The following is a 25,515-nucleotide window of genomic DNA, read 5'->3' on the forward strand; positions in this document are numbered from 1 at the left end:
AGAACATGAGTGTAGAGGAGAGCTAGAACATGAGTGTAGAGGAGAGCTAGAACGTGAGTGTAGAGGAGAGCTAGAACATGAGTGTAGAGGAGAGCTAGAACATGAGTGTAGAGGAGAACTAGAACGTGCGTGTAGAGAGCTAGAACGTGCGTGTAGAGGAGAGCTAGAACATGAGTGTAGAGGAGAGCTAGAACATGAGTGTAGAGGAGAGCTAGAACGTGAGTGTAGAGGAGAGCTAGAACGTGAGTGTAGAGGAGAGCTAGAACGTGAGTGTAGAGGAGAGCTAGAACATGAGTGTAGAGGAGAGCTAGAACATGAGTGTAGAGGAGAGCTAGAACGTGAGTGTAGAGGAGAGCTAGAACGTGAGTGTAGAGGAGAGCTAGAACATGAGTGTAGAGGAGAGCTAGAACATGAGTGTAGAGGAGAGCTAGAACGTGAGTGTAGAGGAGAGCTAGAACATGCCCTCATTCCGGAGATACCCACCTCTCCTCTGTAACCGCGACACAAGGTATTGGGAGAATCAGGCTGAAATAAGTGAAAATGTTCCTTTGTTATTCTCATGACCTCAGTACTGAATGCAGGGTCGTAGCGAGGGGTGCGCGGAGAGTGCATGATGGGCTGAAATGTAAGGGCCTGACTAAGAGATGGACGCAGGAGCGGGTATTGGCGGTCACCCATCTTTGCTCCGGCCAATCAGAATGTTAGTTATTAGGTGCTGTCCAGTGCCCGATAAGTAACATGATGAATATGCGCCTTGGCACATACATTGCTGTACTAAGAACAGGTGCCTAGGTTACACACATTGTCACACTATTACCAGATGTGTGTAGCTGTGTCCCCAGGATGTCCCCATCTTGCTATAACATTTTAGAAAGGTTCTGGAAGCTGAATTGATCAATTTTGTGTACAACTACACACACATAGTAACATGTCCCATGAATGGCGATTTTGTTACCGACTGTGAACGTAGGCATATTTATATAACTTACACAAGGCAGCACAACAGTTAGTTTGATAGTACTTTATATCGGGTCTATTGTGGGCAGTTGGGTTGGGTTCAGTATTGTTTCCCGGTGGACGGGATGCCGGCAGTCGGAATACCGACAGCGGCGTCCATCATAATCCAGCCTGCCCCCCCAGTAAGCCTCCGAACCCTCCTCTGCCCCCTACCCTAACCCTCTCTGCTTGGTGCCTAACCCTAACCCTCCCTTCCCTGCTGCCTAACCCTCCCTTCCCTGCTGCCTAAACCTAACCCTCCCTTCCCCGCTGCCTAACCCTAACCCTCCCCTGCTGCCTAATCCTAACCCTCCCTTCCCTGCTGCCTAACCCTCCCTTCCCCGCTGCCTAACCCTCCCTTCCCCACTGCCTAATCCTAACCCTCCCTTCCCTGCTGCCTAACCCTCCCTTCCCTGCTGCCTAATCCTCCCTTCCCCACTGCCTAACCCTAACCCTCCCTTCCCCGCTGCCTAAACCTAACCCTCCCTTCCCCACTGCCTAACCCTAACCCTCCCTTCCCAGCTGCCTAACCCTAACCTTCCCTTCCCCACTGCCTAAACCTAACCCACCCTTCTATGTGCCTAACCCTCCCTTCCCTGCTGCCTAAACCTAACCCTCCCTGCTGCCTAACCCTAACCCTCCCTTCCCCGCTGCCTAACCCTAACCCTCCCTTCCCTGCTGCCTAAACCTAACCCTCCCTTCCCTGCTGCCTAACCCTAACCCTCCCTTCCCTGCTGCCTAATCCTAACCCTCCCTTCCCTGCTGCCTAAACCTAACCCTCCTTTCTATGTGCCTAACCCTAACCCTCCCTTCCCTGCTGCCTAACCCTAACCCTACCCGCTGCCTAACCCTAACCCTCCCTTCCCCGCTGCCTAAACATAACCCTCCCTTCCCCGCTGCCTAACCCTAACCCTCCCTTCCCCACTGCCTAAACCTAACCCTCCCTTCCCCGCTACCTAAACCTAACCTTCCCTGCTTGGTGCCTTACCCTAACCTCCCCTTCTGTATGCATAACGCTAACCCTCCCGTAACCCTAACCTTCCCGGCCCTCCAACCTAACACTAAACCCCCTTCTCCTGCCTAAACCTACCCCCCGCTGTGGCAGGACACCAGCGCGTCCAGCTGTCAGAACGATCAGTATGCTGGCTGTCGGTATTGTGATGCCGGCATCCCAAGCAGCAGCGGTATCTAGATGCCGGCATCCTGAGCGGCGTCGGTATTTAGATGCTGGCATTGCATCCTCCTTCGGGATCCTGGCGTCAGTATATCGACTGCTGGGATCCCATCTGTCGGGAAGCTATCTTCTTCCCGTTGGGTTATTGTGATTGGCATACATTATTGGTGGCAGTTACAGTGCATCCGGAAAGTATTCACAGCGCTTCACTTTTTCCACATTTTGTTATTTTACAGCCTTTTTCCAAAATAGAATAAATTCATTTTTTCCCTCAAAATTCTACACACAATACCCCTATAATGACAACGTGAAAAAAGTTTTTTGGAGATTTTTGCACATTTATTCAAAATAAAAAACTAAGAAATCACATGTACATACGTATTCACAGCCTTTGCCATGAAGCTCAGAATTGAGCTCAAGTGCATCCTGTTTCCACTGATCATCCTTGAGATGTTTCTACAGCTTAATTGGATTCCACTGTTGTAAATTCAGTTGATTGGACATAATTTGGAAAGGCACACACCTGTCTATATAAGGTCCCACACTTGACAATGCATGTCTGAGCACAAACCAAGCATGAAGTCAAAGGAATTGTCTGTAGACCTCCGAGACAGGATTGTCTCGAGGCACAAATCTGGGGAAGGGTACAGAAAAATATCTGCTGCTTTAAAGATCCCAATGAGCACAGTGGCCTCCATCATCCGTAAATGGAAGAAGTTTGAAACCACCAGGACTCTTCCTAGAGCTGGCCGGCCGTCTAAACTGAGCGATCGGTGGAGAAGGGCCCTAGTCAGGGAGGTGGCCAAGAACCCGATGGTCACTCTGTCAGAGCTACAGCATTCCTCTGTGGAGAGAGAAGAACCTTCCAGAAGGACAACCATCTCTGCAGCAATCTACCAATCAGGCCTGTATGGTAGAGTGGCCAGACGGATGTCACTCCTTTGTAAAAAGCACATGGCAGCCCGCCTGCAGTTTGCCAAAATGCACCTAAAGGACTCCCAGACCATGAGAAACAAAATTATCTGGTCTAATGAGACAAAGATTGAACTCTCTGGCGTGAATGCCTGCCGTCATGTTTGGAGGAAACCAGGCACCACTCATCACCAGGCCAATACCATCCCTACAGTGAAGCATGGTGGTGGCAGCATCATGCTGTGGGGATGTTTTTCAGCAGCAGGGAGACTAGTCAGGATAGAGGGAAAGATGAATGGAGCAATGTACAGAGACATCCTGGATGAAAACCTGCTCCAGAGCGCTCTTGACCTCAGACTGGGGCGACGGTTCATCTTTCAGCAGGACAATGACCCTAAGCACACAGCCAAGATATCAAAGGAGTGGATTCAGGACAACTCTGTGAATGTCCTTGAGTGGCCCAGCCAGAGCTCAGACTTGAATCCGATTGAACATCTCTGGAGAGATCTGAAAATGACTGTCCACCGACGCTTCCCATCCAACCTGATGAAGCTTCAGAGGTGCTACAAAGAGGAATGGGCGAAACTGCCCAAAGATAGGTGTGCCAAGCTTGTGGCATCATATTCAAAAAGACTTGAGGCTGTAATTGCTGCCAAAGGTGCATCAACAAAGTATTGAACTGTGGGCTGTGAATACTTCTGTACATGTGATTTCTTAGTATTTTATTTTTAATAAATTTGCAAAAATCTCAAAAAAACTTTTTCACATTGTCATTATGGGTATTGTGTGTAGAATTTTGAGGAAAAAAATTAATTAATGTACGATTGCAGGACTTTCTTCGGGCTGCACCCACTCTGTGGAATGCCCTCCCGCGCACAATAAGACTCTCCCCTAGTCTATAAACCTTCAAACTTTCCCTGAAAACTCATCTCTTCAGGCAAGCTTATCACATTCCAGAACCTCTCACTCAACCTTCATAAGCTTTCCTATCCGGTTATGGCCCTCATTCCGAGTTGATTGCTAGCTGGCATTGTTCGCTGCGTAGCGATTATTTAAAAAAAAATGGCAAAACTACGCATGCGTATGGGCCGCAATGCATACGGGTACAAAGAGCATCGTTATTTTGCATTGCTTCTAGCGACGATTCCATTTGCACAGCCGATCGCAAGGAGAATGACAGGAAGTGGGAGTTTATGGGTGTCAACAGACCGTTTTCTGGGTGAGTTTGGAAAAACGCAGGCGTGGCCGGGCGTTTGCTGGGCGGGTATCTGACGTCAATTCCGGGACCTTCGTCGCAGCAATCATCGCACAGAATTAGTAACTACAGGGCTGGTCTTGTTTTGCACAAAATGTTTTTGAACCGCTCGGCTGCATAGGCGTTCACACTCTTGCAAAGCGAAAATACACTCCCCTGTGGGCGGCGACTATGCGTTTACGCGGCTGCTAAAATGAGGAATGAGGGACCATATCCCCACTGTACAGTCCGCACATATCCTCCACATATTTTCTCTTTCTTCACTTTCCCTTCTTTCTGAAAATGGTTCTTCATTGCTGTGATGTGATATCATGCAACCCACTTAGAACCTTTGCAATCCGGTGGACAAATATGCAATAGATAATGCCTTTCCTTGTGTATGAATGCCTATTTCCCTATAGATTGTAAGCTTGCGAGCAGGGCCCTCCTACCTCTATGACCGTTTGTTTATTACCTGGTTTTGTTATATCATTTTGTCCAGTTGTAAGGCGCAACGGAATCTGCTGCGCTATATAAGAAACTGTTAATAAATAAAACAAATAAATATATTTATTCCATTTTGGAATAAGGCTGCAACATAACAAAATGTGGAAAAAGTGAAGCGCTGTAAATACTTTCCAGATGCACTGTATATGACAAATAGAGTTTATCACTGTCTGTAAAAGGCTTTTTATTAAACCAGCACCGGCTGATAAATACTGTATGTAGTGTTTTCGGTCAGAAGTTTTTGTTTGGGTTTCCTAGTGGGATACAGCATGGAACACAGGAGACAGCCATTACACTAATGGGATCATTTGTATACGGGACTGGGTTTTCGTCACGAGAACAGTACACAGGATTGTGTAAGACAAGAACTTACACTGTGTTCAGCTGTTGTGTTTGTAGCTTCCATCACTGGTGTGTACAATGGCCCTCATTCCGAGTTGTTCGCTCGCTAGCTGCTTTTAGCAGCATTGCACACGCTAAGCCGCCTCCCTCTGGGAGTGTATCTTAGCTTAGCAGAAGTGCGACCGAAAGGATCGCAGCACGGCGGCAAAATTTTTTCATGCAGTTTCAGAGTAGCTCCAGACCTACTCTTACCTTGCGATCATTTCAGTCTGTTTAGTTTCTGTTTTGATGTCACAAACACGCCCTGCGTTCGGCCAGCCACTCCCCGTTTCCCCCGGCACGCCTGCGTTTGTATCTGACACGCCTGCGTTTTTCAGCACACTCCTGGAAAACGGTCAGTTACCACCCAGAAACACCCACTTCCTGTCAATCACTCTGCCGCCAGCAGTGCGACTGAAAAGCGTCGCTAGACCTTGTGTGAAACTGCATCAGCTTTTGTGAAAGTAATTTGCGCAAAATGACTGTAAATTATTTTTGCAGTGCCGGATTAACAGGGGGGCAGACACCCCGAGGCCCGCACACACTTGAGCCTCCCACACTGGATCAGTCTGACCCACCGGTTGCCAAGAGCGGATGACCAGCTCGCGGTCGGTTGCAAGATGCGGAGTACATTGTATTGTGCGTGCGGAGCAGATCCTGAGTCCCTTCAGCTTGACGTCGCATGCGCTACGCTTATGGTACTCAGTAGCCACTCTGTGGGGGTCATTCCGACCCGTTCACACGCAATGGTTCATCGCTGCGGTGCGAACGGGTTGGAACTGCGCATGCGCGGCTGCCGCATTGCGCACGTGTGTCATTGCCCGGTGACGGTTGTCACCGGGCAGCGGCCAGAATAAAGAAGAAAGTGATCGCTAGCGCGATCGCAAGAAGACAGACAGCTGGGAGGCGTTCCGGGGCGTCTACTCACTGTTTTCCGGGCGTGGAGATCCGAACGCAGGTGTATCAAGGCGTTTGGAGGGCGGATATCTGACGTCATGTCCGGGACCTTCATCGCTGGATCCATCGCACAGGGTAAGTAACTGCAGGGCTAGTCTACTTCTGCACAAAACTTTTTTAGCATAGCAGGGCTGCACAAGCGATCGCATCCTTGCTATGCTAAAAGACACTCCCCCACAGGCGGCGTCTAGTTGATCGCAACGAGCAGCAAAAAGTTGCTACGTGCGATCAACTCGGAATGAACCCCTGTATGCACTATGCATTTAGAAGCAGCAGCTGCTCTCCCTGGACGCATAGAAGTCATCAGGAACAAAACCTGCCAAAAAAGGTAAGTACTTTAGGTAGGGACTCGCTCTTGGCGGGATTTACTAATAGTGATAGCGGGCCATCGCCGGTAATCGCATATGTACTAACAATCATTGCCAGAGGCCCCCTGCGATCCCTGGTGGTCTGGCTCAGGGAGGTGACACCTGCAGTCAGTCCCGGGCTCCTCCTCCCTGCAGGGGGAAGTACTTCTGGCTGTGTTACTGGGGGAGGAGGAAGCTGGGGACTGCAGTCAGGTATGCGGGGATGGCGTGACCGGTGCTGGGCAGTAGAGGCAGCAGGGTGCAGCGAGATGCGGTAAGAAGTCCATAGGCTTCTATAGGGTATCACCATAAAAGCTGCCGATACCCTCCGCATTGAAAAGCAGTCGTCCTGGGGTTAGTACATTTGAAAATGCGATAAAAACTCAGAAAATAAGGTTTTTACCACATTTTTCTTTTAGTAAATCCCACCCTCTGTATGGTATACTGGGGGCATAGTATTAATACTAAAGACGACACTGTGGGGCATAACATTACTACTGGGGGGGGGTGCACTGGGGGGCCAAAGGGCACTGTGTGGCATAGCAGGTGCATTGTGGGGCATAATATTACTACTGGGAGGCACTGTGGGGCATAATAATACTTCCGGGAGGCACTGTGGGGCATAATATTACTACTGGGAGGCACTGTGGGGCATAATAATACTTCTGGGAGGCACTGTGGGGCATAATATTACTACTGGGAGGCACTGTGGGGCATAATAATACTTCTGGGAAGCACTGTGGGGCATAATAATACTTCTGGGAGGCACTGTGGGGCATAATAATACTTCTGGGAGGCACTGTGGGGCATAATAATACTTCTGGAAAGCACTGTGGGGCATAATATTACTACTGGGATGCACTGTGGGGCATAATAATACTTCTGGGAGGCACTGTGGGGCATAATAATACTTCTGGGATGCACTGTGGGGCATGATAATACTTCTGGGAGGCACTGTGGGGCATAATACTTCTGGGAGGCACTGTGGGGCATACTATTACTACTGGTAGGCACCGTGGGGCATAATATTAATACTGGGAGGCACTGGTGCATAATACAAATACTAGAGGCATTGTGTGGCAAAGTGGAGGCACTGTGGGGCATAATATTACTACTGGGAGGCACCGTGGGGCATAATATTACTACTGGGGGCACTGGTGCATAATACAAATACTAGAGGCATTGTGTGGCAAAGTGGAGGCACTGTGGGGCATAATATTACTACTGGGAGGCACCGTGGGGCATGATATTACTACTGGGGGCACTGGTGCATAATACAAATACTAGAGGCATTGTGTGGCAAAGTGGAGGCACTGTGGGGTGGAATATTATTACAGGATCATTGTGTGACATAATATTAATACTGAGTGCATTGTGTGGCATACTCTTTATACTGCGGCATAATGAGGGCACTATGTGGTGTGATGTCATTTTATTGGTAGGACCCCCCACAAATTAGTTGCACTGGGGCCTTAATCCACGGCACTCAACCTTCTGTGTTATCAATTAGCTCAGGCAACTGCAAGTGTCAGATAAACAGGAGGTTCAGGAGCCGAGGGCCAGCCGGGTCACGCCTGAGGGTCTCACGCACCTTAATGGAGTCACTGCTCGCCCACTATATAAACACACAGCGTTTATACAGAAATCTGCCATTGATCCTATGAGGAGCGCCTTACCTTACCGACGCACAAACTCACTATTTTCTTCTTCTTATGGAATTACATTTATTTCACAGAGAAAATAAGAATTTACTTACCGATAATTCTATTTCTCGGAGTCCGTAGTGGATGCTGGGGTTCCTGAAAGGACCATGGGGAATAGCGGCTCCGCAGGAGACAGGGCACAAAAAGTAAAGCTTTAGGATCAGGTGGTGTGCACTGGCTCCTCCCCCTATGACCCTCCTCCAAGCCTCAGTTAGGATACTGTGCCCGGACGAGCGTACACAATAAGGAAGGATTTATGAATCCCGGGTAAGACTCATACCAGCCACACCAATCACACTGTAAAACCTGTGATCTGAACCCAGTTAACAGTATGATAACAGCGGAGCCTCTGAAAGATGGCTCACAACAATAATAACCAGATTTTTGTAACTATGTACAAGTATTGCAGATAATCCGCACTTGGGATGGGCGCCCAGCATCCACTACGGACTCCGAGAAATAGAATTATCGGTAAGTAAATTCTTATTTTCTCTATCGTCCTAGTGGATGCTGGGGTTCCTGAAAGGACCATGGGGATTATACCAAAGCTCCCAAACGGGCGGGAGAGTGCGGATGACTCTGCAGCACCGAATGAGAGAACTCCAGGTCCTCCTTAGCCAGGTTATCAAATTTGTAGGATTTTACAAACGTGTTTGCCCCTGACTAAATAGCCGCTCGGCAAAGTTGTAAAGCCGAGACCCCTCGGGCAGCCGCCCAAGATGAGCCCACCTTCCTTGTGGAATGGGCATTTACATATTTTGGCTGTGGCAGGCCTGCCACAGAATGTGCAAGCTGAATTGTATTACACATCCAACTAGCAAAAGTCTGCTTAGAAGCAAGAGCACCCAGTTTGTTGGGTGCATACAGGATAACAGCAAGTCAGTTTTCCTGACTCCAGCCGTCCTGGAACCTATATTTTCAGGGCCCTGACCACATCTAGCAACTTGGAGTCCTCCAAGTCCCTAGTAGGCGCAAGACACCACAATAAGCTGGTTCAGGTGAAACACTGACACCACCTTAGGGAGAGAACTGGGGACGAGTCCGCAGCTCTGCCCTGTCCGAATGGACAAACAGATATGGGCTTTTTTGAGAAAAAAACCACCAATTTGACACTCGCCTGGTCCAGGCCAGGTCCAAGAGCATGTTCACTTTTCATGTGAGATGCTTCAAATCCACAGATTTGACTGGTTTTAAACCAATGTGTTTTGAGGAATCCCAGAACTACGTTGAGATCCCACAGTGCCACTGGAGGCACAAAAGGGGGTTGTATATGCAATACTCCCTTGACAAACTTCTGGACTTCAGGAACTGAAGCCAATTCTTTCTGGAAGAAAAATCGACAGGGCCGAAATTTGAACCTTAATGGACCCCAATTTGAGGCCCATAGACACTCCTGTTTGCAGGAAATGCAGGAATCGACCGAGTTGAAATTTCTTCGTGGGGCCTTCCTGGCCTCACACCACGCAACATATTTTCGCCACATGTGGTGATAATGTTGTGCGGTCACCTCCTTTCTGGCTTTGACCAGGGTAGGAATGACCTCTTCCTGAATGCCTTTTCCCTTAGGATCCGGCGTTCCACCGCCATGCCGTCAAACGCAGCTGCGGTAAGTCTTGGAACAGACATGGTACTTGCTGAAACAAGTCCCTTCTTAGCGGCAGAGGCCATAAGTCCTCTGTGAGCATCTCTTGAAGTTCCGGGTACCAAGTCCTTCTTGGCCAATCCGGAGCCATGAGTATAGTTCTTACTCCTCTACGTCTTATAATTCTCAGTACCTTAGGTATGAAAAGCAGAGGATGGAACACATACACCGACTGGTACACCCACGGTGTTACCAGGACGTCCACAGCTATTGCCTGAGGGTCTCTTAACCTGGCGCAATACCTGTCCCGTTTTTTGTTCAGACGGGACGCCATCATGTCCACCTTTGGTAATTCCCAACGGTTTACAATCATGTGGAAAACTTCCCCATGAAGTTCCCACTCTGCCGGGTGGAGGTCGTGCCTACTGAGGAAGTCTGCTTCCCAGTTTCCATTCCCGGAATGAAACACTGCTGACAGTGCTATCACATGATTTTCCGCCCAGCGAAAAGTCCTTGCAGTTTTTGCCACTGCCCTCCTGCTTCTTGTGCCGCCCTGTCTATTTACGTGGGCGACTGCCGTGATGTTTTATCCCACTGGATCAATACCGGCTGACCTTGAAGCAGAGGTCTTGCTAAGCTTAGAGCATTATAAATTTACCCTTAGCTATATTTATGTGGAGAAAAGTCTCCAGACTTGATCACACTCCCTGGAAATTTTTTCCTTGTGTGACTGCTCCCCAGCCTCTCGGGCTGGCCTCCGTGGTCACCAACATCCAAAACTGAATGCCGAATCTGCGGCCCTCTAGAAGATGAGCACTCTGTAACCACCACAGGAGAGACACCCTTGTCCTTGGATATAGGGTTATCCGCTGATGCATCTGAAGATGCGATCCGGACCATTTGTCCAGCAGATCCCACTGAAAAGTTCTTGCATGAAATCTGCCGACTGGAATTGCTTCGAAGGAAGTCACCATTTTTTTACCATGGCCCTTGTGCAATGATGCACTGATTTTAGGAGGTTCCTGACTAGCTCGGATAACTCCCTGGCTTTCTCTTCCGGGAGAAACACCTTTTTCTGGACTGTGTCCAGAATCATCCCTAAGCACAGGAGACTTGTTGTCGGGATCAGCTGCGATTTTGGAATATTCAGAATCCACCCCTGCTGTTGTAACAGTATCCGAGATAGTGCTACTCCGACCTCCAACTGTTCCCTGGACTTTGCCCTTATCAGGAGATCGTCCAAGTAAGGGATAATTAAGACGCCTTTTCTTCGAAGAAGAACCATCATTTCGGCCATTACCTTGGTAAAGACCCGGGGTGCCGTGGACAATCCAAACGGCAGCGTCTGAAACTGATAGTGACAGTTCTGTACCACGAACCTGAGGTACCCTTAGTGATAAGGGCAAATTTGGGACATGGAGGTAAGCATCCCTGATGTCTAGAGATACCATATAGTCCCCTTCTTCCCGGTTCGTTATCACTGCTCTGAGTGACTCCATCTTGATTTGAACCTTTGTAAGTGTTCAAATTTTTTTAGATTTAGAATAGGTCTCACCTAGCCTTCTGGCTTCAGTACCACAATATAGTGTGGAATAATACCCCTTTTCTTGTTGTAGGAGGGGTAATTTAATTATCACCTGCTGGGAATACAGCTTGTGAATTTTTTCCCATACTGCCTCCTTGTCGGAGGGAGACCTTGGTAAAGCAGACTTCAGGAGCCTGCGCAGGGGAAACGTCTCGACATTCCAATCTGTACCCCTGGGATACTACTTGTAGGATCCAGGGGTCCTGTACGGTCTCAGCGTCATGCTGAGAGCTTGTCAGAAGCGGTGGAACGCTTCTGTTCCTGGGAATGGGCTGCCTGCTGCAGTCTTCTTCCCTTTCCTCTATCCCTGGGCAGATATGACTCTTATAGGGACGAAAGGACTGAAGCTGAAAAGACGGTGTCTTTTTCTGCAGAGATGTGACTTAGGGTAAAAAACGGTGGATTTTCCAGCAGTTGCCGTGGCCACCAGGTCCGATGGACCGACCCCAAATAACTCCTCTTCCTTTATACGGCAATACACCTTTGTGCCGTTTGGAATCTGCATCACCTGACCACTGTCGTGTCCATAAACATCTTCTGGCAGATATGGACATCGCACTTACTCTTGATGCCAGAGTGCAAATATCCCTCTGTGCATCTCGCATATATAGAAATGCATCCTTTAAATGCTCTATAGTCAATAAAATACTGTCCCTGTCAAGGGTATCAATATTTTTAGTCAGGGAATCCGACCAAGCCACCCCAGCTCTGCACATCCAGGCTGAGGCGATCGCTGGTCGCAGTATAACACCAGTATGTGTGTATATACTTTTTATGATATTTTCCAGCCTCCTGTCAGCTGGCTCCTTGAGGACGGCCCTATCTATAGACGGTACCGCCACTTGTTCTGATAAGCGTGTGAGCGCCTTATCCACCCTAAGGGGTGTTTCCCAACGCGCCCTAACTTCTGGCGGGAAAGGGTATACCGCCCATATTTTCTATCGGGGGGAACCCACGCATCATCACACACTTCATTTAATTTATCTGATTCAGGAAAAACTACGGTAGTTTTTTCACATCCCACATAATACCCTCTTTTGTGGTACTTGTAGTATCAGAAATATGTAACACCTACTTCATTGCCCTTAACGTGTGGCCCTAATAAGGAATACGTTTGTTTATTCACCGTCGACACTGGATTCAGTGTCCCTGTCTGTGTCTGTGTCGACCGACTAAAGTAAACGGGCGTTTTAAAACCCCTGACGGTGTTTTTGAGACGTTTGGACCGGTACTAATTGTTTGTCGGCCGTCTCATGTCGTCAACCGACCTTGCTGCGTGTTGACATTATCACGTAATTCCCTAAATAAGCCATCCATTCCGGTGTCGACTCCCTAGAGAGTGACATCACCATTACAGGCAATTGCTCCGCCTCCTCACCAACATCGTCCTCATACATGTCGACACACACGTACCGACACACAGCACACACACAGGGAATGCTCTGATAGAGGACAGGACCTACTAGCCCTTTGGAGAGACAGAGGGAGAGTTTGCCAGCACACACCAAAAACGCTATAATTATATAGGGACAACCTTATATAAGTGTTTTCCCTTATAGCATCTTTTTTATATATTTCTAACGCCAAATTAGTGCCCCCCCTCTCTGTTTTAACCCTGTTTCTGTAGTGCAGTGCAGGGGAGAGCCTGGGAGCCTTCCCTCCAGCCTTTCTGTGAGGGAAAATGGCGCTGTGTGCTGAGGAGATAGGCCCCGCCCCTTTTTCGGCGGCCTCGTCTCCCGATCTTAACGGATTCTGGCAGGGGTTAAATATCTCCATATAGCCCCCGGAGGCTATATGTGAGGTATTTTTAGCCAAAAATAGGTTTTCATTGCCTCCCAGGGCGCCCCCCTTCCAGCGCCCTGCACCCTCAGTGACTGCCGTGTGAAGTGTGCTGAGAGGAAATGGCGCACAGCTGCAGTGCTGTGCGCTACCTTAAGAAGACTGAGGAGTCTTCATGCCGCCGATTCTGGACCTTCTTCTTGTTTCAGCATCTGCAAGGGGGCCGGCGGTGAGGCTCCGGTGACCATCCAGGCTGTACCTGTGATCGTCCCTCTGGAGCTAATGTCCAGTAGCCAAAGAAGCCAATCCATCCTGCACGCAGGTGAGTTCACTTCTTCTCCCCTAAGTCCCTCGTTGCAGTGATCCTGTTGCCAGCAGGACTCACTGTAAAATAAAAAACCTAAGCTAAACTTTTCTAAGCAGCTCTTTAGGAGAGCCACCTAGATTGCACCCTTCTCGGCCGGGCACAAAAATCTAACTGAGGCTTGGAGGAGGGTCATAGGGGGAGGAGCCAGTGCACACCACCTGATCCTAAAGCTTTACTTTTTGTGCCCTGTCTCCTGCGGAGCCGCTATTCCCCATGGTCCTTTCAGGAACCCCAGCATCCACTAGGACGATAGAGAAACACAGATTTAGAAATCAATTGTATACTAATTACAAAGTAATCTCCAGCTAATATCTCCTCTTGCCTGGCCTTTATTCTGAGTGCGGTGGAATCAGATTGGTTTTATTGGTAAAAAAAAACACACAATTATTGTTCATTTCAGAGAGAGATTAACTTGAGCCACGAGGTAACGATACAGTTGGTTTTCCTGTAATTAAATGCACTATCGTCACCTCCCAGACTCATTATCTGAGCCCCCCACCCTTAGGAGCGTAGAACAGTGAAAGAATATGACCAAAGGAAATGAGAATACTTGGATATTAAATATAAAGGGTTAATCTCAATGCAAGCACGTATTAGCATACAATTATGTGCAGGAACAGAGACCTTCTCTCTGTGCATGCTACAAGCAATGATTACTGTATGGATGATGGAGTTTGTTACATTTGCACTGGAAATATTGGGGGTAATTCTGAGTTGATCGCAGCAGGAAATTTTTCAGCAGTTGGGCAAAACCGTGTGCACTGCAGGGGGGCAGATATAACATGTGCAGAGAGAGGTATGGGCCCTACACACATGCCGATATCACTGCACGATATGAACGATCTCATTCATTAATGAATGAGATAACGTTCATATCGTGCAGTGTGGAGGCACCAGCGATGAACGATGCGCGGCCCTGCACTCGTTCATCGTTGGTGACATGTCGGCTGTGCATGCAGGCCAATATGGACGAGATCGTCCATATTTGCCTGCAAGTCTACGGAGCCGGATGACGGGGGGAGTGAAGAAACTTCATTCCCCCCGTCACTGCCCCCCCGCCGCCGGGTCACCCGTCGGCCGTATCGGCGGTCGGGCAGCTCGGCGGCACATCGCCGAGTGTGTAGGGCCTATTAGATTTGGGTGGGTTATTTTGTTTCTGTGCAGGGTAAATACTGGCTGCTTTATTTTTACACTGCAATTTAGATTTCAGTTTGACCACCCCCACCCAAATCTATCTCTCTCTGCACATGTTATATCTGCCCCACCTGCAGTGTACATTGGCCCTCATTCCAAGTTGTTCGCTCGCAAGCTGTTTTTAGCAGCTTTACACACGCTAAGCCGCCGCCTACTGGGAGTGAATCTTAGCTTCTTAAATTTGCGAACGAAAGATTCTCAAAATTGCGATTACACACTTCTTAGCAGTTTCAGAGTAGCTCCAGACTTACTCGGCATCTGCGATCAGTTCAGTGCTTGTCGTTCCTGGTTTGACGTCACAAACACTCCCAGCGTTCGCTCAGACACTCCCCCGTTTCTCCAGCCACACCCGCGTTTTTCCCAGAAACGGTAGCGTTTTTTCCCACACGCCCATAAAACGGCCTGTTTCCGCCCAGAAACACCCACTTCCTGTCAATCACATTACGATCACCAGAACGAAGAAAAAACCTTGTAATGCCGTGAGTAAAATACCTAACTGCATAGCAAATTTACTTGGCGCAGTCGCAGTGCGAACATTGCGCATGCGCACTAAGCGGAAAAACGCTGCGATGCGAAGAAATTTACCGAGTGAACAACTCGGAATGACCCCCATGGTTTTGCCCAACTGCTAACAGAATTCCTGCTGCGATCAACTCAGAATTACCCCCCTTGTTCCCATAGTTGCTCCAATGTGATAATTGTACAGTGTGCATTGCACCTAATGCCAGGGGTGGCGTGCTGGGATGTGTAGTCCCACAGCAGCTGCAGGGCCCGCCAATGATCTAATGACTGCAGAAATGTGTGCTTTGTTATGTATGCTAGCTACTGTATACATGTGTCATTTATAGCAGACAATGTATACATCTCTAAGGGGGAATAGAATTATATACGGCTGTGTACAATAATACATATTACAGCAAGGTATTGTCACCCAGTTTCCTGTGCACCTCCATGGGGTATGAGGGAGAATGAGTGAGATACTTGTTGGGGAGAGTCTTAGTTCAACAGTTCCAGAGACATTCCGAGCCCATCGCATAGGAAGGAATCACCCGATAACGCTTATTCACACGTGTTAGTGGTGATGTACGTTAGTGATGCTGTGATTTCAGTACCATCTACTTACACAGCTACTTCAGTGGAACTTATAAGGCCCCGATTTATCAAGCCTTGGAGAGTGATACACTTCACGGTGATAAAGTACCAGCCAATCAGCTCCTAACTGCCATGTTACAGGCTGTGTTTGAAAAATGACAGATTAGAGCTGATTGGTTGCTACTTTATCACCGTACAATTTATCACTCTCCAAGGCTTGATAAATCTGGGCATTAGGGTTGCATTTATCAAGAAGTGATAAAACCCATTGTGATGATTAAAATGTGTTGCGTATAATAAATGGTGCTCCAGCCAATCAGCTTACAACTGTGATGTGTTCAGCTCCTGTCATGTGTTTGAAGAATGACAGCTGGAAGCTGATTGGCTGGAGCACCATTTGTCATATGCAATGAGTTTAAACATTCACGACGCGTTTTATCACTCCTGATATGAGGAGTGATAAAGAGGAGTGATAATGAGCACCATAGTATCACCACGTTAGTAACTATGGGCTGTACCAGGTGCCTGGGGAGATGCAGATCTCTAAGGGACCTACAGTATGTGCACCCCCGAACTCAGGGCTTATATGCTGTTAGCCTTCCCAGTAAGTACTGAGCGCTATCTGTGAGAACAGGACAGGACACCAGGATATAACCGAGAGCTGGATTACTGGTCACAAGGCAATGGGGGTCATTCCGACCCGATCACACGCTGCAATTTTTCGCAGCGGTGCGATCGGGTCAGAACTGAGCATGCGGCGGTGCCGCAGTGCACCGGCGCATGCCAGACGGCCGTCGTTGCCTAGCAATCGCCTCTGCCTGATTGACAGGCGGAGGCTGTCGCTGGGCGTGAGGGGGCAGCGCAGCTTCGGGGCGCGGTCCGGCCAACGCAGGCGGCGACAAGTAACTCCCGGCCAGCCGCAGGAAGAAGTTACTCTTCAAGTACAAAAGCATCGTCGCTGGGCGATGCTTATGTACTTGTGCGGTGCGGCCGGGCCAGGCATGCGGGGCGGACTAGCCTTGTGCTGGGCGTCCCCCTGGATGTCTGTGTCAGTGATCGTAGCTGTTTAGTAGGTCAGTTTTCATGCCCAATTTCTGGAGATTTTTGCATCAATTCTTGAGACATAGGGCCTGATTCCTGGTCTTACTTAGCAGCATCTATTGGCGGCCACCTGTCTGCCAGCATATGCAAATGCAGCTACCATCGGCATCGCGTGAGGATTGCTTTTGACCCAGCATCAGGCTGATGCTGTATTTCTAGAATTGATTTAAAACGCTCGCATTAAAAACACAGTGTCGACATTCTGTGCATGCTGACGCAATGTGCTGAACTTCCACAGAGCAGGACTAGGACACTACACCTCTAGCAATAAGCCTTCATCAGTCTAATATGTGGTTTATTGCACAGGTACCGCGGCTACGTCCCATCGCAAGCCTTCACTTACGGCGACACCTATGGCAACACCACAGCGCGCTGCTTCCAGGATTTCCGCTCAGCCGCTCTGAACTCCAGCCGCAGCCCGTACTGTGCAGGAGGACAGTTCCCCACCAGCTACTCCAATGACCCTGCCTTGGTGTTGAGCAGCCGGTCCCGGGGTTGGGACAGGTTTCTGTACAGTCCTAACTGGTCCCGGTACAATGTGGATTACAGCCGGGCACAAGAGCTCAACCAGTTTAGAAAGGTTTGTGATTTGCATTTATATTTTCCGCACAATGCTGTTGGGGGCCCAATGAAAAGAGGAACTGAAAGAAGAGCGGCACAGTCCTCCCAATTCCTCCACTAGTGTTCCAGTAGTCGGGACTGGATGAGATTGTATTGGTGTTAAAGACAGTAACCAATACTAAGCAACCTCTTATATGACTTCACCAGCACTTCACAGTGATTGGCTTATGGAGCTCACTGCTGTTTGGCGTAAACACTGCTGTAATTTCTTCATGGGTTCAATTTGCAAAATTCTCTTTTTATGCACTATATTTTATATTTAAAAGTATTACAATATAATAGACTCTTTTCATGAAATGTACAGTAGTTGTTGGACGCGCAGAGGATATTATTGCATGAAAGTGTAACCTTTGTCTCGTCACGTTACTCTGACCGTATCGCTAATCCTGACTCCTGTTACAGAGCACTCAGCAACAGCGCGATCACTACCGGGACAAAACCGGAACCGTGCCCCAGGTGCCGCACTTCATCTTACCTGTGAGGAATGAGGACACGTACCCACTACCCCAGCAATGGTGAGGACATGGAACCTTGTCCGCATGGACTACTGTAACTATCGGGGCTATTTATGTAGCTGACATGCTATTTTCTTCCTGACTGTCCCAATATAATACCTATATAACCAATAATTGTCACCCTACTCCCTCCTGGTTCTGTATGAGATAAGAAAGGACAGGACACACACCAACTTAATGCCGGGGAATATAAGTTTCCACCTTCATGTCAGCTTGTATGTGTCCTCCTCATTCAGTAGTCTGGGGGTAATTCTGAGTTGATCGCAGCAGCAAGTTTGTTAGCAGTTGGGTAAAACCATGTGCACTGCAGGGGGGGCAGATGTAACATGTGCAGAGAGAGTTAGATTTGGGTGGGGTATATTGTTTCTGTGCAGGGTAAATACTGGCTGCTTTATTAATACATTGCAATTTAGATTTCAGTTTGAACACACCCCACCCAAATCTAACTCTCTCTTCACGTTACATCTGCCCCACCTGCAGTGCACATGGTGTTGCCCAATTGCTAACTTTTTTGGTTTACTAACAAACCTGAATAACCCCCTTTAGCTTTGTGATTACCCTTTGTGTTTGGCAGCCTTGGAACACTGTATGTTTTGTGAACTGATTCTCTAGCGTGCATGTGTGGCCCCTCTCTCCACACAGCCACCCTATCCTCATCCTCTCCAATATGAACCCTTTCTCCAGCAGGTCCAAAATGCTCTGCCCCTGGACTCTCCACCTACTTTATAATTGCAAACCTACCAAACTTGCCAGCAGGGCCGCCATCAGGGGGGTGCTGGGGGCACAGCTGTCCCGGGCCTAGCCTCTCTGACAGAGAGAGGAGGGCCCGGGATGCTCATACAGCCACCTGCCTGCCCACCGCCGTCCTGCGGTCGTCCGCGCTGTCCTCCGACCCTCCAGCAGCTCTGTATTGAAAACGTCTCTCCCAAAATGGCCGCCGCCACAGAGGAGACAGTTATTCAAGAAACTAGAGGAGCCCTCTAGTATCTTGAATAACTGTCTTCTCTGTGACGGCGGCCATTTTGGGAGGGACGTTTTCAAACCAGCTGCAGGAGGACGGATGAGAGCAGCAGAACAGCGGGGATAGAGGCGGTCAGGCAGAGGCATCAGCATCCCAGGCCCTACGGACAGCGCACATGTATGTATGCATGCATGTGTGTGTATATAATACACACACACACACACACGTGTTGACTGGTGCTATGCTACAGTGGGGGGGGGGGGGGGGAACCTGCCTATTTTGTCAGTCCCGGGCCCCGCAATTTCTGATGGCAGCCCTGTTTGCCAGAACAGTTCCACTTTTTAAGGTGTCTGGGGACAAGGTTGGGAGGTCTCCCTCCCACCTGCTTCTCTGCATAGCAGAGTAGTGGGGATTAATACCGTGCACATGTGTAGGTATAGGGACTGGGCCCACTGGGGGCAGCTCTGGAAACACTGGGTATGTTCCTAGAGCGACGCCCATAACTCAAAGCCACAAAAGCCAGACCCCCAGACTGCACACCCCCTTTTGTGCAGTCACCTGTGATGAAACAACCACCTTGTCAATGAATCAGTTCAACACAGGTGACTGCAATCGTACCTTAGAAACATAGAATGTGACGGCAGATAAGAACCACTTGGCCCATCTAGTCTGTCCTAAACACATTTACACGCACACACTAGGGTTTAATTTCTTTTTTTTGTAAAGAGCCAATTAACCTACCAGTATATTTTTGGATTGTGGGAGTAAACTTGTGTGGGAATCCAGTGGCAAAGTATTTTTTACCTGGTGGGAAAGGTCACGTGAGAGTTCTGTATCCTTGATGCATGTAACGTATGTACACAATGATGTCATGAGGTTTTTGTACATTTGCTTGGAACTATGACCTCACACCTCAATAGTGCCTACACCAGCATTGTCTGCGAGGAGCCTGTGGTTACCCTGGCGCTGAACTGCCTGACCACCATCTTCCCCAATCCTTGTCCTAATCCAGTGCTCTCTCCAATCCCAGACTTGGCTTCTGACCTCGATTGTATTGGCAGATGCCTACAAATTGGTAGGTGCATAGTGGTATGAGCAAGGAAGTCAGTGCACATGTTGTCTCCAAGCCAGAGTACTGTAGGTTTTATTGAAGATAACAGGATACAGGTAATATATGTTAGACAGCAGTCAATATGATAAGGTGTCAATCTCTCCTGGGCTAAGTACTGTACAGCACTGTGATGCTCCAATCAGTAGCGGATCTTGCCACGGCCAAGCAGGACTTTTGCCCGGGGCGCCGCCTTCCGGAGGGCGCCGGCGCCATCCGGAGGGCGCCGCACCATGGCAAGATCCGCTGCTGCTGTGGTGCCCCCCGCTGTCGCTGCCCGCTGTCCGCTGTGAAGGGAAAAAGAGGACCTTAACTGTAATGATGTGCGGTGCGCGTTGACGTCATCGCGCACCGCACATCAAAGGTCCTCTCCACGAAGGGAAACTAGATGCTACGCGTCTAGTTCCCTTCGTGGAGAGGACCTTTGCTGTGCGGTGCGCAATGACGTAATCGTGCACCGCACATCCTACTACAGTACAGGGGACGTAAATGACCACGCCCCCTGTATGAAGCTACGCCCCCTAATGCCGCCTGGGGCGCAAGAAGCCCCGGAACCGGCCCTGGCTCCAATAACAAAGTAACAGGTTTGGGTATATATGCAATCTCTTTTATAGGGCCAAGTAAACAACATGCACCTGCAGTCTAATCAGCCTGACCTTTAAGTCTGGTGACACAGACATGTGATGTTATTGTGGCTGATGAGTCATGCACAATAACACACAATTAAGAGACGGCTTGTAGCATTTAACCATTTAACTACATGTGAACAGATTGTGCCACCTTCTCAAGTCATCATCTTCAGCAAGTCTTGTGTTTCTGTTTTGCTGCCTGGATTTATTTCCTGGATCATCAGTTTGGATGCAATTTCCAGTCAGATTATATGTATTTATATAATCAAGCTGCATTGTTCAATTTCTTATTACCCTTGGATACGACACAGCTCTGCTCACAGCTCTGTACCATAACCTAGGACACAGGTTCTCAAACTCGGTCCTCAGGACCCCACACAGTGCATGTTTTGCAGGTCTCCTCACAGATCACAAGTGAAATAATTAGCTCCACCTGTGGATCTTTAAAAATGTGTCAGTGAGTAATTAATACACCTGTGCACTTGCTGGGTTACCTGCAAAACATGCACTGTGTGGGGTCCTGAGGACCGAGTTTGAGAACCACTGACCTAGGACAATGAAAATACACACTTCTGCCTTAATGGTATAAATCAGAGGTTCTCAAACTCGGTCCTCGGGGGCCCACACAGTGCATGTTTTGCAGGTAACCCAGCAGGTGCACAGGTGTATTAATTACTCACTGACACATTTTAAAAGGTCCACAGGTGGAGCTAATTATTTCACTTGCGATTCTGTGAGGAGACCTGCAAAACATGCACTGTGTGGGCCCCCGAGGACCGAGTTTGAGAACCTCTGGTATAAATGCATAGCTGAAAAGGTCAGAAAGCTAGACACAATTAAAATACTTCACAAAAGTTGGAGAGAGACATGTCCCAAGCAATCCCCCACATTTACATGACGGCAGAAGACCCCTTTTTGCGTTAAACATTTCGGGGACTCTTGTCTGCATTCTGCAGATTTGACCATGTTTCCATCTGTACAAATATAAATGAACTTTCTCAACTCTACTTACACTATTTCTACTTTCACCGTGTTATTAATTTAGATGTAAAATAACTAGCTGGACGGTGTGGGGACGGCTGACGGAGACTGGGACAGGAACAGCATCCGAGTCCAGAGCACAGCTGCTCATTTTAGGAGCATTAGTTGGTTATATTATTTAATGATCTCACGTTATCCTCTATCATCTCTGCTGTATCAACGACAGAGAAGAGTAATTTGCGAGGAGGCTTCTTTATATTTTGTCTCTGTAACGAGCCAACGCACAGAGCTACTGTAGTTCCAGCCGTGTATCTGACAGATCAGACCCATATGCGACCTCCAGGATTCCTCTTGTCGCTGAAATGAAACATGGCGAATCCTAACTATCACTACTAATGAGGGATTCTTCTGAAAGATTATTCCGATCAAATCTTCTATTAGTTCCGTGACTAGTGGCTAATCACCATGTAAACTGGTGCTTTATCAAACCTCTAAAATTAATCGCCATCCATCTCACAATCCCGGAAAACTCTGCATTGTGAAGTATAGAACCAGTATATGTATTAAACTGGGGTTTTCAAAATCACCATGCATCAAAAAAACATAACTTTACAGGTTTCACAGTGGAGATTGACTGAAAACCAGTGAGATGTTTGAGATTTCCCATTTATTTCAATGGACAATGCATTAGAATGAGAATATATTTTTTTTAGTGAAATAAATGGGAAAATGCTCCATTTAATAGATACATATTAAGTAAAATAAAGATGTCATACTGTTGTGGAGCTAAAAGTGCTAGCACTCCCTTTCAGCAGTGGCACACTGGAACACTTCCACAACAGTATTTAGTTGCTATGCCATTATTGTCAATGGAACTGGAGGACGGTAACTCTTCATCCAATCACAAGCAACAATCACATAAATACTGCTTGTGGTTGGCTTAGATTTGACCATTCATTTTAAATTGGTGCATTTTTATGAGTTTCTGAGCCAATGAAAATGCATTGCCAATTCACTTTAATGGGAAATTCTGCTATTTTGTCCAGCAGAGTAAAATATATGTAAGTCACTTGCTTTTATAAATAGTTTTTAATTAGATGTGACACTTTGGGGAAGTATACAATTTATTTATAACTTATTTTACATTTTGTACTAAATCACCATGTTGATTATTCCCCCTATATTCTTATTATATACTGTGGTAAAATACATTTGTCTTTTCTATGATAATGAGATTTTGTACAGTGGGGGCCATTCCGAGTTGTTCGCTCGCAAGCTGCTTTTAGCAGCTTTGCACACGCTAAGCCGCCGCCTACTGGGAGTGAATCTTAGCTTCTTAAAATTGCGAACGAAAGATTCGCAATATTGCGATAAGACATCTCTGTGCAGTTTCTGAGTAGCTCCAGACTTACTCGGCATCTGCGATCAGTTCAGTGCTTGTCGTTCCTGGTTTGACGTCACAAACACACCCAGCGTTCGCCCAGACACTCCTCCGTTTCTCCAGCCACTCCCGCGTTTTTTCACACACACCCATAAAACGGCCAGTTTCCGCCCAGAAACACCCACTTCCTGTCAATCACATTACGATCACCAGAACGAGGAAAAAAACGTGAGTAAAATTCCTAACTGCATAGCAAATTTACTTGGCGCAGTCGCAGTGCGGACATTGCGCATGCGCACTAAGCGGAAAATCGCTGCGATGCGAAGAAATTTACCGAGCGAACAACTCGGAATGACCCCCAGTATCCCTGTTTTTTGGAACTGACTGGATGGTACACGGAACAATAAGTTTGTTGATATATTAAGGGTCTTACTATTCTAGTATTTGTTTGACTTGTTTTTATTGTGTTTTGAATTGTAATTTGTGATATGGATAAATCCAAACATTAGTCATACTGTACTCCCAAACCATCTTGGTTTTGCCAGGACAGTCCTGCTTTTCAGTCACTGTCCCGTTGGCCCACCTGCAGGCTGCGGTATTCCGCGGGCGGGTGGGAGACACTCTGTCACTACTGCTCCGTAGGGCAGCGATAGCGCACATATAAAGGGCCTAATTCACACCTAATCGCTCGCTAGGGGTTTTTTGCACTGCTGCAATCAGATAGTCGCCGCCTATGGGGGAGTGTATTTTCGCTTTGCAAGTGTGCGAACGCTGTGCAGCCGAGCGGTACAAAAAAGTTTTGTGCAGTCTCTGAGTAGCTCAGAACTTACTCAGCCGCTGCGATCACTTCAGCCTGTTCTTGTCCGGAATTGACGTCAGACACCCGCTCTGCAAACGCTTGGACACGCCTGCGTTTTTCCAACCACTCCCAGAAAACGGTCAGTTGCCACCCACAAATGTCTTCTTCCTGTCACTCCCCATTGCGATCGGCTGTGCAAATGGATTCTTCATTAAATCCATCGCCCAGCAACAATCCGCTTTGTACCCGTGCGACGCGCCTGCGCATTGCGGTGCACACACATGCGCAGTTCTGGCCTGATCGCAGCGCTGCGAAAAAACCTAGCGTGCGATCAGGTTTGAATGACCCCAAAGTCCGACCTAGAATTTAATAATGTTGGGAGGTATTCATAAGCAGTGATCATCATAGTGCATTGTGGGACAGTTTTACAAATAAAGTAAATATGGGGTCTTTCCAAATCTACAGGTTTTATGCAGATAAATACCGGGTGTTTATAGGCTTTATTTCAGAAATACAATATATCTTGTAATACTAATAACACCCACATAATGAACAACTATTATACTTCTTAAATATACACGACGTCTGATTTAACCTGAAGATCTACAGCTGCCTTATGTATTGTGGCTTTTCAGGAATTGTGGAACTACAAGTTACAGCATGCCATGATGTCCTGTTTCTGTTGAACCCTTCACTTTCTGATCACCCCTCCCCCATTAGCATAATAGGGAAAGGATTCTCGCTACACATCTAGGTCAGTGATTTGGGTAATGGGACAGACTTTCACAGCAATATGGCACTATACAGTGAGCAACTCTGAATAGTTTCTTGTGTAAATAGCTGTACTGAGACTAATTTACTACTTCTAGCTTAGCAATTAGTTACTTACATGTACCCTCTTTCTATCTAGGCTTTGACCCTGTAACTACACGATCAACACTCAATGCATGGATGGGAGACAGTATGAGAGCAGCTCTGTGCATTGGAATTGCGGAGTCAATAACAATACTGAAATACTGTAGATACTGTGGAAAAGGACATCATCTACCAATTTAGGACTATTGTTCTTTGTGCCTATATACAGGGGCCATTCTGTGTCCCACACTCAGCCTGCGATTAAATATCTCACATGTATCCAGGAACCATTTCACCTTTATTCAGATTGACAAACAAATGTGTCAATTTCTAACTCCTAAGCTATGTGGAAGCCAAGCAATGTCCTTATGTTTATTATTTTCCAGAAAGGAGATATACACTGTATATACTCTGGAGAGTAGACTGGAGGGGGCTACATGGGGCTGGGAGCAGATTGCACTGTATACTGTGTATGTACAATATAGGCCATTGCTTAATAATGTAAGAAAACGTGTTAACATATATTAAAGAGATTTATTCAAATGTTGTTTACTATAATTAATATTTAATTATATTCAGTGAATCAGTCTACAATTGTCCTGGTTATATAACTGTAAGACACGGCAAAGTGTCCATTTTATGCCATCAGAATACTCCAGGTGCCCCTTATCGAGTATGTCATCAGAATACTCCAGGTGCCCCTTATACAGTATGCTATCAGAATCCTCCAGGTGCCCCTTATACAGTATGCTAT

The 25,515-nt window shown here is 47.6% G+C and overlaps 1 protein-coding gene across 1 annotated transcript in view; it reads left to right on the forward strand.

Moving 5' to 3' along the window:
* CIMIP2C (ciliary microtubule inner protein 2C) overlaps positions 1-25,304 on the forward strand; it is a 65,066-nt gene extending 39,762 nt beyond the window's left edge. The window contains exons 2-4 of the mRNA XM_063915005.1: positions 17,218-17,491; positions 17,935-18,047; positions 24,817-25,304. Coding sequence (XP_063771075.1) covers positions 17,218-17,491; positions 17,935-18,047; positions 24,817-24,823 — 394 coding nt within the window. The 3' untranslated portion in view covers positions 24,824-25,304. The remainder of the gene's footprint in view (positions 1-17,217; positions 17,492-17,934; positions 18,048-24,816) is intronic.
* The last annotated feature ends 211 nt before the right edge of the window (positions 25,305-25,515 follow it).

Source organism: Pseudophryne corroboree, chromosome 4 (assembly GCF_028390025.1).
Source record: "Pseudophryne corroboree isolate aPseCor3 chromosome 4, aPseCor3.hap2, whole genome shotgun sequence".
In the NCBI taxonomy this organism is placed as follows: Eukaryota; Metazoa; Chordata; class Amphibia; order Anura; family Myobatrachidae; genus Pseudophryne; species Pseudophryne corroboree.